The 18206-nt window shown below is 42.6% G+C and overlaps 1 protein-coding gene across 14 annotated transcripts in view; it reads left to right on the forward strand.

Annotated features, from left to right (window-relative positions):
• LOC109874840 (pleckstrin homology domain-containing family A member 7) overlaps positions 1-15058 on the forward strand; it is a 161648-nt gene extending 146590 nt beyond the window's left edge. For 10 of the 14 annotated variants that reach the window (XM_031831121.1, XM_031831123.1, XM_031831122.1 and 7 more), the window contains 6 exons: positions 794-1021; positions 3752-3973; positions 4198-4331; positions 4435-4580; positions 10812-10950; positions 14333-15058. In XM_031831121.1, coding sequence (XP_031686981.1) covers positions 794-1021; positions 3752-3973; positions 4198-4331; positions 4435-4580; positions 10812-10936 — 855 coding nt within the window. In that variant the 3' untranslated portion in view covers positions 10937-10950; positions 14333-15058. The remainder of the gene's footprint in view (positions 1-793; positions 1022-3751; positions 3974-4197; positions 4332-4434; positions 4581-10811; positions 10951-14332) is intronic. The other 4 variants (XM_031831124.1, XM_031831129.1, XM_031831134.1 and 1 more) reach the window with 1 other exon arrangement.
• Positions 15059-18206: the final 3148 nt, after the last annotated feature.

The raw sequence follows: 18206 nt of genomic DNA on the forward strand, positions 1-18206 counted from the left end.
AAACAGCCCCAGACCATTATTTATCCTCCACCAAACTTTACAGTTGGCACTATGCATTCGGGCAGGTAGCGTTCTCCTGGCAACCCAGATTCGTCCGTCGGACTGCCAAATGGTGAAGCGTGACTCATCACTTCAGAAAACACGTTTTTACACTGCTCCAGAGTCCAATGGCGGCGAGCTTTACACCACATACTGTCCACATACTTTTGTATATATAGTGTATGTGACGTAGTACTCCATTTTCGGGGACCACTTTTGACTTGTGAGCGCAGCTTTCAGATTTACTGGCTAAAAAGTGTACACAAGTACAGGAGAATTTCTTTAATGTTGCATCATGGACCGAGAACTTAGTGTCAGGGAGTGCAGGCCGAGATTTAGCTAGAAACCCCATTCAAAATTTAAAACATGCTTACCGGTCTGGAATAGTGTTCTTGTATACAGCTTTTGATCAAATGTATACTTTTAAACTATTAAGCTTTTTGTCCCCCCCCCCCCCCAAAAAAAATCATCCACTTTAATGGGATTTCTTCAACATTCTAAAGCTCTCGTTGTTAAAAACTCCCAGACTTTTTTGCATCTTGATCTAATGTAAAATTATGGTGGCACCTAAACTCTCTCTCTTCAGCCTCCTCTAACCCATTCCTCGTCTTTCGTTTAATCCGCTCTCCCTCTCCCTCTCCCTCTCTGTCTCCTTCTCTTCCTTTGCAATCCTCTCCCCTGCTCCCTCCCTCCCGCTCTCTCTTACTGGTGTCGTGAGCTGTGTTAATTTATGCCCTCCCTCCCCTCCTCTCAGGAGAGACCGAAGAGTGCCTTGGAGCGTCTGTACTCTGGGGATGTGCTGCAGCAGCAGAGCAGGGGGAGGATGAGTGCTGAGGAGCAGCTGCAGAGGATGAAGAGGCACCAGAAAGCTCTGGTCCGCCAGCGCAAGAGGACCCTGAGTCAAGGAGAATGCCAGGCCTCTTCATCACGAGCCTCCTCCTCATCATCACAGCAACGCCCCCTTTCCGCAGACCTGGGCTCAGTACGTTAGAGCTACGCCTCACACGCCTATAGCATGACCATTAGAGCTACAGCTACAATGCATGCAGAAGTAACAATGCATGCGACCACTAATACATTTCAGTTGCGTAAGGTTTTCATAGTGCCGTTGATGTGAGTTTGAGTGTGTGAGTTGGCCTGAACTAGCTGGTGCAGCAGGTAAGTGGGTGTGAGAATTGACTGCTGTGATTGTGTGAGAGATGTTGTGGTGTGACATGCAGGTGGAACTCCTGGTGTTCTCACCTAGGAAGTGAAGGACTATGAATATGCAATAACAGAAAGGACAGAATAGACGGGGCCCCTGATTTCAAATGTCCTTGACTCCATCGCAAGAAAATGATTGCATTATGAGAATATCTCTCAATCCTTTCATTAGACTACAGTCTGTCTGTAATGAAGTAGACTCTGCTATGATAACCTCACTTCCTCAACTCTATTAAAGGCCCTGGGAGATGGAAACAGCATTCTTATATGTCGGCCATCTTTAACTGTGTCAAAGTGCTTTTTGTTGGTTAGCTTGTGAGAATCTTTTATGTGAATTATTAGTACTAACACTGATGCATTAATGCCGTTCCAGTAAATCAGCTTTGTGGGGGTTGATTGTAGGTGATTGATTGTGCTACACTGAATCATATCCCTACTGCTGCATTAACGGCCCATAGCCATTACCTCTCTCCTCCCTACACCCACCCCTGGCCAAACAAGTGTTATCTCAGCTATTCTCTAATGTTACCTCAATACTGGAGATACACACAGCAGCTAATAACTCTCTCAATCTGTCCCACCCTGACTAAACTGCAGTTTGACCTACTCTCAGGCTCCATGACAGTGTTTCAGTCTGTGTTCCTATCAGTCCACTTGTGCAGCCCACTGCTAAGATACTAACCGCATACCCTTCTTCTAGAACGGTCTGTCATTCTCTAACCAGGTCTCATTGTGCTGCTCAGACAAAACATACATAATCCTGCAGATTAAAAAAAACGACATTTACTTTCAGTGCCATTTTAAATAGCTCTCTAATCATTACAAGTGTGGATATAGACTGCTGGATTAAGAATTTTCTAATTCTAATCTATTGACTCATTAGCATTTCCATTTAAATTGCCTGGAGTTTGATACGATGCAACATCCGTCTGATACTGTGTGTTTTAGTCGTTTAGTCTTTGTATATGAGTAAAAGCTTCTACGGCGGGACATTAGCAGTGTGAATGCAGTTCTGATTGTGGTGACTTGTGGATCTTACCACCACGTATCTCTCCTTGATAACGGACTCGACATACAGCAAGGCCTAATGTAAAGGACATGTATCCATTGTGCCAATCATTTACAGTCGTATCAGATCTCAACTCAGCATATTATTTCTCTGTTAATCTGCAAATGGAGGATCACTAAACTCCCTCCCTCTTCTCCACTTATTTAATGTAGAGGTTTGCAAATAAGAAATAAACACACATTTTCATAATAATGCATGTTTGCCATGTGTTTTTTCTTCATTGCATCTCTATTAAATATGTATTTGTGGTATTTACTGCACAGGGCATTTTTATTTTCGTCTAGTAAGCACAATGATGCCTGGGACCAATATGTACATGTAAATGGATGTAGCTAGATGGATCCCTCTCTCCTCCTCATCTTCTCCCTAATCACTGACTGCACAAGTAGAGTGATGCATGCTGTGGTCTGAGAGCTTAGCACTCGTACTGCACCCCTATCAACAGTCCTGTACACGCTGGTGGTTTTGCCTGTGGAGAATAGTGTTGCATTTGTCATATTGTATGCCATTGTATGTATGTTTGAATGGAAAAGGGAAAAGGGAAAATGCACAATATACAGTATAGCTACAGAGGAAAACACATCAATGTCTGTAGAGTCTCACACTGGATGTTGCCATGAAATTGTAGCAACAAATCCTGAGTCAACAGTTGGAAAGGGGACTAATAATGTGGTTGTTTTGGTGTATCACTGTTGTGTCTGTGAAGCCGCAGTATAGTTGTGTTGGTGTGTAACTGTTGTCTGTGAAGCAGAAGTATGGTTGTGTTGGTGTGTAACTGTTGTGTATGTGAAGCAGCAATATGGTTGTGTTGGTGTATAACGGTTGTGTCTGTGAAGCCGGAGTATAGTTGTGTTGGTGTGTAACTGTTGTGTCTGTGAAGCCGGAGTATAGTTGTGTTGGTGTGTAACTGTTGTCTGTGAAGCAGAAGTATGGTTGTGTTGGTGTGTAACTGTTGTGTCTGTGAAGCAGCAGTATGGTTGTGTTGGTGTGTAACTGTTGTGTCTGTGAAGCCGGAGTATAGTTGTGTTGGTGTGTAACTCTTGTCTGTGAAGCAGCAATATGGTTGCGTTGGTGTGTAACTGTTGTGTCTGTGAAGCCGCAGTATAGTTGTGTTGGTGTGTAACTGTTGTCTGTGAAGCAGCAATATGGTTGCGTTGGTGTGTAACTGTTGTCTGTGAAGCAGCAGTATGGTTGTGTTGGTGTGTAACTGTTGTCTGTGAAGCAGCCGTATGGTTGCGTTGGTGTGTAACTGTTGTGTATGTGAAGCAGCAATATGGTTGTGTTGGTGTGTAGCTGTTGTGTCTGTGAAGCAGTAGTGTTTGTGTGTAACTGTTGTGTCTGTGAAGCAGCAGTATGGTTGCGTTGGTGTGTAACTGTTGTGTCTGTGAAGCAGTAGTGTTTGTGTGTAACTGTCATGTCTGTCTACCCCATCTCCTCCAGTGGAGGCGAGAGCAGGAGTTTGACCTGCAGTTGCTGGAGCGGGCGGTGCAGGGGGAGGAGGCGCGGGGCGTGGTCCAGGGTGAGGAGTGTCCAGCAGAGCACAGTGATAGACCTCGGTCCCAGTCAGATGAGTGGCTGACCCTCCGCTCTACAGCCACGTCCACACTTACCCAGGAGGTGGATCTGGAGACGCTGGACTATGACCTGGACCTCAGCCGAGAGGTACAGCCTGACCCTCACCACCTCCACCATCAAACCTCACCAAGTCAGAGCTGGTCACTTTAACATTTCATTAAGGACTTAGTACTTTCACAATGTTGTTTAAACAATTGAATAGACTTGTTTTCAGCTTCAATGATTATATTCCCTAATCCCTACAGTAATGGTACTAGAGTTGAATAGCTGTTAGGAGGAAACCTCTACTGTGTGTGTTTCTCTGTGTGTAGCTGGCCAAACCTCAGAAGGTGTTAATCCCTGAGCGCTACATAGACACAGAACCTGAGGAACCTCTCAGCCCTCAGGAGGTGGAGGCTCGCCATCGCAACATGGAGCGCATCAAGAACATTCTGGCCAAGTCCAGGTATATTACAGCACCACCACTACTCACCGGGCCAATATGGAAGATCAGTTTGACAGGCCATTCAATTCATTGTGTAATGGTGTGTGTGTGTCCGTGTGATTAGTGTTCAGATCCTGGCGGGGCCCTCTGTGGCGGTGGACCAGCCAGAGGTGGTGGGTCTGGACTCAGCACTACTGAAGCAGGAGAGGATCATCACCATGTCTTACGCCCTGGCCTCAGAGGCCTCCCTCAAGAGCAAGCAGGTCGCAGGTAATACCAACACACACAACTGGACACACTGTCTGCAGTAATACCAACACACACAACTGGACACACTCTGCAGTAATACCAACACACACAACTGGACACACTCTCTGCAGTAATACCAACACACACTCTGCACCAGGTCTGCAGTAATACCAACACACACTCTGCACCAGGTCTGTAGTAATACCAACACACACTCTGCACCAGGTCTGTAGTAATACCAACACACACTCTGCACCAGGTCTGTAGTAATACCAAGACACACTCTGCATCTAGTCTGTAGTAATACCAAGACACACTCTGCATCTAGTCTGTAGTAATACCAACACACACTCTGCACCAGGTCTGTAGTAATACCAACACACACTCTGCACCAGGTCTGTAGTAATACCAACACACACTCTGCATCTAGTCTGCAGTAATACCAACACACACTCTGCATCTAGTCTGCAGTAATACCAACACACACTCTGCATCTAGTCTGTAGTAATACCAACACACACTCTGCACCAGGTCTGCAGTAATACCAACACACACTCTGCATCTAGTCTGTAGTAATACCAACACACACTCTGCACCAGGTCTGTAGTAATACCAACACACACTCTGCACCAGGTCTGTAGTAATACCAACACACACTCTGCATCTAGTCTGCAGTAATACCAACACACACCCTGCATCTAGTCTGCAGTAATACCAACACACACTCTGCATCTAGTCTGTAGTAATACCAACACACACTCTGCATCTAGTCTGTAGTAATACCAACACACACTGCACCAGGTCTGTAGTAATACCAACACACACTCTGCACCAGGTCTGCAGTAATACCAACACACACAACTGGACACACTCTCTGCAGTAATACCAACACACACTCTGCACCAGGTCTGTAGTAATACCAACACACACTCTGCATCTAGTCTGTAGTAATACCAACACACACTCTGCACCAGGTCTGCAGTAATACCAACACACACTCTGCATCTAGTCTGTAGTAATACCAACACACACTCTGCACCAGGTCTGTAGTAATACCAACACACACTCTGCACCAGGTCTGAAGTAATACCAACACACACTCTGCATCTAGTCTGCAGTAATACCAACACACACTCTGCATCTAGTCTGCAGTAATACCAACACATACTCTGCATCTAGTCTGTAGTAATACCAACACACACTCTGCATCTAGTCTGTAGTAATACCAACACACACTCTGCACCAAGTCTGTAGTAATACCAACACACACTCTGCATCTAGTCTGTAGTAATACCAACACACACTCTGCATCTAGTCTGTAGTAATACCAACACACACTCTGCATCTAGTCTGTAGTAATACCAACACATACTCTGCATCTAGTCTGTAGTAATACCAACACACACTCTGCATCTAGTCTGTAGTAATACCAACACACACTCTGCATCTAGTCTGTAGTAATACCAACACACACTCTGCACCAGGTCTGTAGTAATACCAACACACACTCTGCATCTAGTCTGAAGTAATACCAACACACACTCTGCACCTAGTCTGCAGTAATACCAACACACACTCTGCACCAGGTCTGCAGTAATACCAACACACACTCTGCATCTAGTCTGCAGTAATACCAACACACACTCTGCACCAGGTCTGCAGTAATACCAACACACACTCTGCACCTAGTCTGTAGTAATACCAACACACACTCTGCACCAGGTCTGTAGTAATACCAACACACACTCTGCATCTAGTCTGCAGTAATACCTACACACACTCTGCATCTAGTCTGTAGTAATACCAACACACACTCTGCATCTAGTCTGCAGTAATACCTACACACACTCTGCATCTAGTCTGCAGTAATACCTACACACACTCTGCATCTAGTCTGTAGTAATACCAACACACACTCTGCATCTAGTCTGTAGTAATACCAACACACACTCTGCATCTAGTCTGCAGTAATACCAACACACACTCTGCATCTAGTCTGCAGTAATACCAACACACACTCTGCATCTAGTCTGCAGTAATACCTACACACACTCTGCATCTAGTCTGTAGTAATACCAATACACACTCTGCATCTAGTCTGCAGTAATACCAACACACACTCTGCATCTAGTCTGCAGTAATACCAACACACACTCTGCATCTAGTCTGCAGTAATACCGACACACACTCTGCATCTAGTCTGCAGTAATACCTACACACACTCTGCATCTAGTCTGCAGTAATACCTACACACACTCTGCATCTAGTCTGTAGTAATACCAACACACACTCTGCATCTAGTCTGTAGTAATACCAACACACACTCTGCATCTAGTCTGCAGTAATACCAACACACACTCTGCTTCTAGTCTGCAGTAATACCAACACACACTCTGCATCTAGTCTGCAGTAATACCTACACACACTCTGCATCTAGTCTGTAGTAATACCAATACACACTCTGCATCTAGTCTGCAGTAATACCTACACACACTCTGCATCTAGTCTGTAGTAATACCTACACACACTCTGCATCTAGTCTGCAGTAATACCTACACACACTCTGCATCTAGTCTGTAGTAATACCAACACACACTCTGCATCTAGTCTGTAGTAATACCAACACACACTCTGCATCTAGTCTGCAGTAATACCAACACACACTCTGCTTCTAGTCTGCAGTAATACCAACACACACTCTGCATCTAGTCTGCAGTAATACCTACACACACTCTGCATCTAGTCTGTAGTAATACCAATACACACTCTGCATCTAGTCTGCAGTAATACCAACACACACTCTGCATCTAGTCTGCAGTAATACCAACACACACTCTGCATCTAGTCTGCAGTAATACCAACACACACTCTGCATCTAGTCTGCAGTAATACCAACACACACTCTGCATCTAGTCTGCAGTAATACCAACACACACTCTGCATCTAGTCTGCAGTAATACCAACACACACTCTGCATCTAGTCTGCAGTAATACCAACACACACTCTGCATCTAGTCTGCAGTAATACCAACACACACTCTGCATCTAGTCTGTAGTAATACCAACACACACTCTGCATCTAGTCTGCAGTAATACCAACACACACTCTGCATCTAGTCTGCAGTAATACCAACACACACTCTGCATCTAGTCTGCAGTAATACCAACACTAATGTATCAGAGGCTGGGAGAAAGTCATGACTATATGGGATAAAAGAAAAGGACTGTTTGATGCTCTCAGTGACTCAGTGAATCTGTATACATAAAAGGTTTCCAACATTTCCAAACGTCAAATTATATTTTGTAGAAGGTGTTGATAGACATACATGAATGTTCTGAATAACTGGTCATCTTCTCACTACAAACTTCCACAATACGTTTTAGTCTTCACTCTTCAAACATGAACGGAACTGAACTTGGTGGTAGAACTTCTGCCAATCATGTGTCATTTCCAATAACTATACTTATGATTGAGTACCTAGTCCTCCCCTTTTTGGTTCATGCACAGATTCTAAGAGACTGACGCTCTTGTGTGGATGTTCGTCATGTCAGGGCCAAACACTTTCAGAAATGATTATCTTTCAAGTATGTGTCTGACAATATCAGTAAAATCTACCTTGCATCACATTGACATCCTCTGGATAGCTGAAGACGGGATAAACAGAGGGTAGCTCGCTTTCAAGAGTGCTCTGTGGATGATGGAGGAGGGGAGGGAAAAGGTGCAAAGCCGCGCTATCAGGCTGTTCATCTCCTAATAACTCAATATTATTTCTTATAAGTGTGGGCCTTATGAGTAAAGACAGAGATAATTGCGATCCGTGTCTAATCTTTCAGACGGGGAGGATTCTCTTGATGAGGATATTTTGTGAGGCTGATCAATGACCCAGTAAGACTGTGCTCAGGCTCTCAACTGCATCCTCCCGTAGCTGGCTCTTTGAACACGGTTCTGAACCCTCATAAAAGACACCCAGATCACTTTTCATCTTTACCTTGCAGCAAGCAGGTTCACTCTTCCAGTAGCATCATCAGTAGCAGCCCTTTAGATGAGTTGCGTCTCTCTCTCTCCTCATTCTCTTTCTTTCTCTCACTCTTCTCTCTCTTTCTCTTCTCTCTCTCTGTCACACAGACTTACACTCAAGCGTCAGGATATGATGGAGCTTAATATGCACAGAAGAGCAGAGTCAACAATTCTAACAATCTTTCCAGCATAGAGAAATGTCAGAATACTTCACACGAGGCATCTTGTCAGACCAAATCAATGTTGTTTTTTTCTCAACTCTTTGGTATAAAAGGAAGGTGTGTGGGTGCACTTTTCAAATCCCTGAATTGAAAGAAACTTCTACATAATCCCATTGAAAGAAACTTCTTTCAATAGGATTATGTATAATTCAGAAATAAACATGGGCATTTTATTGACATGCAGCTACATGATCATTGATTGAAGTGTCATCTTATATGGTGAGGTGTTTTACTATAAGGTATGTTTAGTGTTCAAGTTGGATTAGTGTCTTGTGTGTTATTGGGCATGGTGGGAGTGGCCCCAGCCAGTCCCTGTCCCTGTGTTGTAGTATTTGAGACCAGTCTGGAGACCACATCAATCAAAATGATATCTCAAAGTGCTGTACAGAAACCCAGCCTAAAACCCCAAACAGCAAGCAATGCAGGTGTAGAAGCACGGTGGCTAGGAAAGACTCCCTAGAAAGGCCAAAACCTAGGAAGAAACCTTGTGAGGAACCAGACTATGTGGGGTGGCCAGCCCTCTTCTGGCTGTGCCGGGTGGAGATTATAACAGAACATGGCCAAGATGTTCATAAATGACCAGCATGGTCAAATAATAATAATCACAGGCAGAACAGTTGAAACTGGAGCAGCAGCACGGCCAGGTGGGCTGGGGACAGCAAGGAGTCATCATGTCAGGTAGTCCTGAGGCATGGTCCTAGGGCTCAGGTCCTCAGAGAGAGAGAGAGAGAGAGAGAGAGAGAGAGAGAGAGAGAGAGAGAGAGAGAGAGAGAGAGAGAGAGAGAGAGAGAGAGAGAGAGAGAGAGAGAGAGAGAGAGAGAGAGAGAGAGAGAGAGAGAGAGAGAGAGAGAGAGAGAGAGAGAGAGAGAGAGAGAGAGAGAGAGAGAGAGAGAGAGAGAGAGAGAGAGAGAGAGAGAGAAGAGAGAGAGAGAGAGAGAGAGAGAGAGAGAGAGAGAGAGAGGAGAGAGAGAGAGAGAGAGAGAGAGAGAGAGAGAGAGAGAGAGAGAGAGAGAGAGAGAGAGAGAGAGAGAGAGAGAGAGAGAGAGAGAGAGAGAGAGAGAGAGAGAGAGAGAGAGAGAGAGAGAGAGAGAGAGAGAGAGAGAGAGAGAGAGAGAGAGAGAGAGAGAGAGAGAGAGAGAGAGAGAGAGAGAGAGAGAGAGAGAGAGAGAGAGAGAGAGAGAGAGAGAGAGAGAGAGAGAGAGAGAGAGAGAGAGAGAGAGAGAGAGAGAGAGAGAGAGAGAGAGAGCATACTTAAATTCACACAGGACACCGGATAGGACAGGAAAAGTACTCCAGATATAACAAACTGACCCTAGCTCCCCGAGACATAAACTACTGCAGCATAAATACTGGAGGCTGAGACAGGAGGGGTCAGGAGACACTGTGGCCCCATCCGATGACACCCCCGGACAGGGCCCAACAGGAAGGATATAACCCCACCCACTTTGCCAAAGCACAGCCCCCACAACACTAGAGGGATATCTTCAACCACCAACTTACCATCCTGAGACAAGGCCGAGTATAGCCCACAAAGATCTCTGCCACGGCACAACCCAAGGTGGGGCGCCAACACACATGTGGGGTGTCTCAGTCTTGTCCCTGTGTTGTAGTGTTGTTGGCAAAGATGTAATACTGTATATTTTGTCTTTGTATCTATTATAGACCTGTTTGGGTATGGGATCCTTAGTGGAGTGTCTCTCTGTTTTCCTCAGCAGCATATTGTCACCATTCTGAATGTCTACACCATCCATATGTTCTTCTGAAATATCAACACAGAAATACTGGACAATTATGGTTGCGATTTGACACAATTACAACCATGTTCTTGAATTCGAGTCACATTTTTCTGGTCGCCCCCCTCCCAAGTCTTGGTCTTGAATCGGTCTCTCTTTAGGCGGTCTCGAACACAATACTGCCTTTGGATTTGCCAGTGCTGCTCCTAATGTGACTAATATCCTGTTCTCCTCTTCCTCTCTGTCTTCCTCTTCTTCTTCTTCTGTATCTACTTCTCAGTAGCACCACTGCACCCTAACATCCCCACCGTGCCTCCTCCTCCTCCTCCTCCTCTTCCTCCTGTCTCTCAGGCACCTCCCCCTCCTCCTCCTCTAAGCAACGGATTTCACTTCTCGTTTGTCTAATCAGAGCAAACAAAGTAAGGACTAACAGCATGCTAATGGGATTGAGGCTTCACTAATTCTCCCTAACATGGGTGCTGCTTCACACCTCTCTGTCTGCATGATCACCGCACTGTTGTGATTGGGAAGGTAGTAGATCACCGCTCTCATTACCGTCAGCATACCTACACATCTGCAGGCAGCCAGCTAATCTCAATGTGCTAATTGTCTATAAATTGTTATTGTAACTGTATCTAAAATGTGTGTTGGGCAGGGTAAGGGGGCATCAAATGTCACTAGCTACGTGAGCATTGTGTGCAATTAACAAAGAAATGAGACACCTTTTGCTTCAGCACCTTGACAGTGGAACAAGTGTTCACAGCTGCATTCCACAACACCAATTATCCCACCATCTGTAGACTGCTAACAGTATTCACCAATACATGTAGAACAGGGAGAAAAATAAAAGTGACACTATTTTTAATGTGCAAACACATTGGGACTGATCATGATACTGTGTGTGTGTCCAGTTAACTTTGGCATGTGGCACTCTCAGGCTCTACTCTGCTCTGTACTGTACTCTACTCTGCTCTCTACTCTGTACTGGCTCAATCATGCACCATCTGTTGGCTATCCTTGACGACTAACCCGATCCCCTTCCTTATCCATGGCACTCTGCAATATGTGTGGAACTGTGTGCATGTCTTTGTGTATATTTGGTGTCTTCCACCTTTTTGGTGTCTGTCACCAACCCTGTCCTGTTTCCTTCCTCATCCATGTGTGCTGCTCAGCTGAAAGGGTCGGGGTCAGAGGTTATGATGTGTGGACATTTGGAAATGCCCAAATAACACCTTATTCCCTATTTAGTGCACTACTTTTGACCATGACCCAGTGGGGCAAAAAATATTTAGTCAGCCACCAATTGTGCATGTTCTCCCACTTAAAAAGATGAGAGGCCTGTAATTTTCATCATAGGTACACTTCAACTATGACAGACAAAATTAGAAAAAAAGATCCAGAAAATTACATTGTAGGATTTTTAATGAATTTATTTGCAAATTATGGTGGAAAATTAGTATTTGGTCAATAACAAAAGTTTATCTCAATACTTTGTTATATACCCTTTGTTGGCAATGACAGAGGTCAAATGTTTTCTGTAAGTCTTCACAAGGTTTTCACACACTGTTGCTGATATTTTGGCCCATTCCTCCATGCAGATCTCCTCTAGAGCAGTGATGTTTTGAGGCTGTTGCTGGGCAACACGAACTTTCAACTCCCTCCAAAGATTTTCTATGGGGTTGAGATCTGGAGACTGGCTAGGCCACTCCAGGACCTTGAAATGCTTCTTACGAAGCCACTCCTTCATTGCCCGGGCAGTGTGTTTGGGATCATTGTCATGCTGAAAGACCCAGCCACGTTTCATCTTCAATGCCCTTGCTGATGGGAGGATGTTTTCACTCAAAATCTCACGATACATGGCCCCATTCATTCTTTCCTTTACACGGATCAGTCGTCCTGGTCCCATTGCAGAAAAACAGCCCCAAAGCATGATGTTTCCACCCACATGCTTCACAGTAGATATGGTGTTCTTTGGATGCAACTCAGCATTCTTTGTCCTCCAAACACGATGTGTTGAGTTTTTACCAAAAAAGTTATATTTTGGTTTCATCTGACCATATGACATTCTCCCAATCTTCTTCTGGATCATCCAAATGCTCTCTAGCAAACTTCAGACGGGCCTGGACATGTACTGGCTTAAGCAGGGGGACACGTCTGGCACTGCAGGATTTGAGTCCCTGGCGGCGTAGTGTGTTACTGATGGTAGGCTTTGTTACTTTGGTCCCAGCTCTCTGCAGGTCATTCACTAGGTCCCCCCGTGTGGTTCTGGGATTATTGCTCACCGTTCTTGTGATCATTTTGACCCCACGGGGTGAGAGCTTGCGTGGAACCCCAGATCGAGGGAGATTATCAGTGGTCTTGTATGTCTTCCATTTCCTAATAATTGCTCCCACAGTTGATTTCTTCAAACCAAGCTGCTTACCTATTGCAGATTCAGTCTTCCCAGCCTGGTGCAGGTCTACAATTGTGTTTCTGGTGTCCTTTGACAGCTCTTTGGTCTTGGCCATAGTGGAGTTTGGAGTGTGACTGTTTGAGGTTGTGGACAGTTGTCTTTTATACTGATAACAAGTTCAAACAGGTGCCATTAATACAGGTAACGAGTGGAGGACAGAAGATCCTTTTAAAGAAGAAGTTACAGGTCTGTGAGAGCCAGAAATCTTGCTTGTTTGTAGGTGACCAAATACTTATTTTCCACCGTAATTTGCAAATAAATTCATAAAAAATCCTACAATGTGATTTTCTGGAGATTTTTTTCTTCTAATTTTGTCTGTCATAGTAGTAAAATAGAAGTGTGTGTATGTATATATATATATATATATTTTTTTTTTTTTGTGTGTGAGACTGAGTGTACCTATGATGAAAATTACAGGCCTCTCTCATCTTTTTAAGTGGGAGAACTTGCACAATCGGTAGCTGACTAAATACTTTTTTGCCCCACTGTATGTAATGAATAGGATGCTATTTGGGATGCAGACAATGTGTTTGGAGATGGTTCAGTATGCACAGCCAAGCCTAAAATCTGCACCTACATACATGTATATTTGGAAATTAAATAGTTATAGAGTAAACGACAGCTATGTTTGTTTCCAAAGGATACCTAAAGATACAGCTCCTGTATGTGTTCTAAAAGAAACAAACGGTGTTCACTGAATCAGTCTCACACACAGTATGATGTTGTTGTATGACTGTTGTTTTCACCGCTTGGTTTAACAGTACACTGTAGCAATTCATTCAGTTGCTTCAAGTTTGTTGTAAGTTGAGTTTGAGGGCAATAAATGACTCAAAATTCTTCTATGTGACATGTTGTACAGAAAGACAGAGCGCAGAGAATGTTTACCAGTTCACCATGTAAGATACAATGATTCATTCATTCCATATGTGGTGTATGGTTGGGTATTTTGGGTTTTGTCTTTCTTGCTTTCAAAAAAGGTGGTTTCCTCATGGTTTCCTATGAGACTAATATTCAATTTTAAAGATCTGGTGTGTTGTATGATGCACTTTATGTTGTGGTGAGTTCTGCTGCATCATCTTCATTGTGGCTGGGATGCGTTTAGGTTAATAACCTTTACCCATGTACAGTACTGTACTTTGGTATTCAATAAGACCATGGTATTTGATTTATTTAAAAAATATATATATATACTTCTATTTTACTAGCCTAAAATCCTGTTAATACTGTTTGATTGAATCCCAGCTAAGAATGTATTCTTCATTTCCTCCCATTCTTCCATTCTGCTTGGTTTTCTAGAATTTCTCAGTCTTCCTAAACTAACTTGATGTGTTTTGTTGATTTTCCCTCAGCCAATGCGCTTTCTGGACACTGAGGTGCTGTTCCATGATGACAATACAACCTGGATTCTTGAAGAAAGAAAGACTTTGTTTGGTGCTGACAGTTACACTGTTATACAGTAGATGAGTGTTAGTGAACATTTAACCTGCCCTCAGTAGCACGCAGCAGGACTTACTCGCTGATGCATTTTTAGGAGCTAAAATGAAGTAACTATTTTCTTAAGAAAATGTCTGTCTGCCGTGAAAGCTGCTGTGCATATTAACTTTGGAAGTGTCTAACAGATGTTAATCCCATAATAGAAAATGGTTTATACATGTTATTGCACTTTTAGCATTATACTGTATCATAGTGAAGAACTGAAAGAGATATTTTCAAGGTGAGAATGTTTTGTCTTGCAGTGTGATCTGAATTTGGAGGGAACTTGTATTTTGTTTTTTTAAAGTTAATGAGAGTATTCACCAACTAGAAGGTCGATATGAACATAAGGTACTGAACATGTGTCATGTTGATTGTATTTTTGTCAAAACTCAGATGATATTCTTACACCAAATCACTTGAAATGTAATTTGTGTTTGTATCTAGCACTGCCAGTCTCTTAATGGCTTGCCAAATGGATGTTTATTTTTGCTTACAACATTGGGAGGAGAATAACATTGAACATAATATTTTCTGGATGGCTTGGGCAGGTTGCACAATGATACTTATTACAAATGTAAATATTAAAGATATTAACATGATGTTTGCCTCATCAAATGTTTTGTCTTCAGACAACAAACTCATGCAGTAATAATCGTTTTAAAATGATAACGGTATACTGAGGTATTCAGAGAATGTGAACCCCCAAAAATCTTAGGTCTTATAGCCTATTGTACTGTATTGAATTTAAATAATATGTTATTGAGTCAGTTTAATAATTGTACTACTCTGTGGATGACAGTTGAATAATATGGTTGACTGTGATGGAATCTTCAAAACCCTTTATCTTGTGCCAGTTCTGATAACCTTCTCTTCATGCTGACCAAAAAGTACAAAATGTAGTCTCATCACAGCTCCAAGGATTCTCTTTGAACATTCCTATTGATTGCTTTGCCCTGTTACATTTCATTCTATTATCTGAGAAGGGAATCCAACTTTACAGGCTCAAACCAAATGAGGCAAACTTTCAATACAAAAAACCTTGAAATGTTTCTTTAGTTCAAAGCTTCTCTTTCTTAAAGGGTATTTTCTATTCTGTGTCTACATTTTCAACTGGGAAGGTGGGTAGTAATAACAGTGGTGTATCTGAAGCATAGAATTTATATATTTAAGTGAAAGATCTTTTACTTTGTAAAAGAAACCTCTTGAGACGAACATGGCATTGAACTTACGAATCAAAGATGATGGAATTATGATTCTAAGCTTTTTGCAAGTTAATTTTTCACATGTTCTGTAAATGGAAGGTCAGCTATATAAGTCATGACTAGAACCAATTGCAATTGTCTGTCAGTCCTATACATACTTCTACAGTTCAACATATTCGTATAGCATATTCTGCTATCTTGCTTATAGGCTAGGCTCCTTTGTCTGGTGGACCAGTAAACTGCTCTCACCTCCCTTGTGAGATCTGTATCTTTAATTGGAGAGTAATTACATACCCTTGTCTGCATCATGGTACTCTTTGAAAACACCTGTGAGAGGGGATGCACCTCCCAGAGCTCCACAGTGGGAGCTGCCACATCTCCTCTCTCTCCATGCCATCTCGAGGAGTGGGAGTGTGGGCCCCAGAGTGCCTGCTAGCCCTGGTGGGTATAAGACCCATCACATCCGCTATTCTGCTTATTTTGCAATAAATGGGCTGTTTTTTTCCTCCTCCTGCAGAAATTCACCCAATACCATCCACTGAGGATTGTGGCATTTCCATTTATTGACGTTTGGCTGCTGGTTCATATACATTTGTTATGCTATGCTCTGGACTTCAAAGAGAATGAAATAGAGCATATTATGCTAATTCTGTCTTGTTCTGTTCAACGTAATCAAGGCCTCACACATTTAATCCTTTACAAAATGTTCCTCACTGACTCTTAGAAGAGGTTTTCAAATGTACATGAATAGAAAAAGGAATTCCTGACTTTCCCAGATGACTCCAAAAACCCGTAGCTGAGCACTTGGGGGGGGGGGGGGAACAACCTTTTGTTATTTTGAAATTATAAATGATTTGAGAACTTGATATGAAATCCAGAGTAAACAACTGTGAAAAACAGTGAAGGTTTCTCTTCCCACATGATTGTAACAGGGTGGAACTGTTTGTTGGTAGACATGCCCCATGTTAACCCTTGCCAGTCCCAGGTATAGCATGTTTCAATTTAGGGCATGGCCCTGAGTATTTAAGCTTGAATGTTTGTGTTATTCACAATATTCCATGACCACTAGAAGGCTGACGTGTGCAGGGAGAATGGTCTAGTAGTGAAAGTCCAGTCAGTGTCTCTATTAGACACCATAAGAATCCTGACTGGACTCTGACTGGACTCTGATTGGACATGAGCTGAACCAAAGGATCCAACACAAAAGGTACTTTTGATTCTAAAATGGTATTTTATGCTCTTTTATCATCTCAAGATCAATATACATGCTTTAATAAGGGATGGGCTGGTGTTCAATTATTAAACAGTTAAAACTGATTTAATATTCTCTCCCAACAGACTGTACATGCCTACATTCTATCAAAATAATCAAATAGACCAGTAACTTTTTAAGACTGATATTTATTGGTATGTACATTGTCTCATTCTCGCTCAGTTTCTTGCAATACAACTTATTCGATGGTTAAAACAATGTACTTGTACTTCAGCACAGCCTTTCTTTCAGGGTAGACATATACACTTTCTTCAGAAAGTATAAACACCCCTAGACTTTTTCCACATTTTGTTGTGTTAAAGCCTGAATTTAAAATGGATTAAATTGAGATTTGTTGTCACTGGCCTAAACACAATACCCCATAATGTCAATGTGGAATTATGTTTTTAGACAAAAATGGAAAGCTGAAATGTCTTGAGTCCATAAGTATTCAGCCCCTTTGTTATGGCAAGCCTAAATCATTGCAGGAGTAAAAATGTGCTTAACAGGTCAACTAATAAGTTGCATGGACTCACTCTGTGTGCCATAATAGTGTTTAACATGATTTTTGAATGACCACCTCACCTCTGTACACCACACATACAATTATCTGTAAGGTCCCTCAGTCAAGCAGTGAATTTCAAACACAGATTCAACTACAAAGACCTGGGAGGTCTTCCAATGCCTCACAAAGAAGGGCACCTATTTGTAGGAGAGAGAAAAAATTGACGTTGATAATCCCTTTGAGGATGGTGAAGTTATGAATTACATTTTGGATGGTGTTTCAATACACACAGTTACTTCAAAGATTCAGAATGGAGCTAAGCAGAGGCAAAATCCTAGTGGAATACCTGATTCAGTCTGCTTTCCACCAGACACTGGGAGATGGATTCACCTTCCAGCAGGACAATAACCTAAAACACAAGGCCAAATCTACACTGGAGTTTCTTACCAAGAAGACAGTGAATGTTCCTGAGTGGCTGAGTTACAGTTTTGACTGAAATCTACTTGAAAATCTATGGCAAGACCTGCAAATGTTTTTCTAGCAATGATCAACCACCAATTTGACAGAGCTTGAAGAATTTGAGAAGAATAATGGGTAAATGTTGCACAATCTGTGTGGAAAGACCTTAAAGACTTACCAGGAAAGAGTGCTTCTACAAAGTATTGACTCAGGGGTGTGAATACTTATGAATAATGAGATATATCTGTATTTCATTTTCAATAAATGTGCAAACATTTATAAAAATATGTTTTCATATTGTCTTTATGGGGTATGGTGTGTAGATGGGA

Source organism: Oncorhynchus kisutch, linkage group LG8 (genome assembly GCF_002021735.2).
Source record: "Oncorhynchus kisutch isolate 150728-3 linkage group LG8, Okis_V2, whole genome shotgun sequence".
Classification (NCBI taxonomy): Eukaryota; Metazoa; Chordata; class Actinopteri; order Salmoniformes; family Salmonidae; genus Oncorhynchus; species Oncorhynchus kisutch.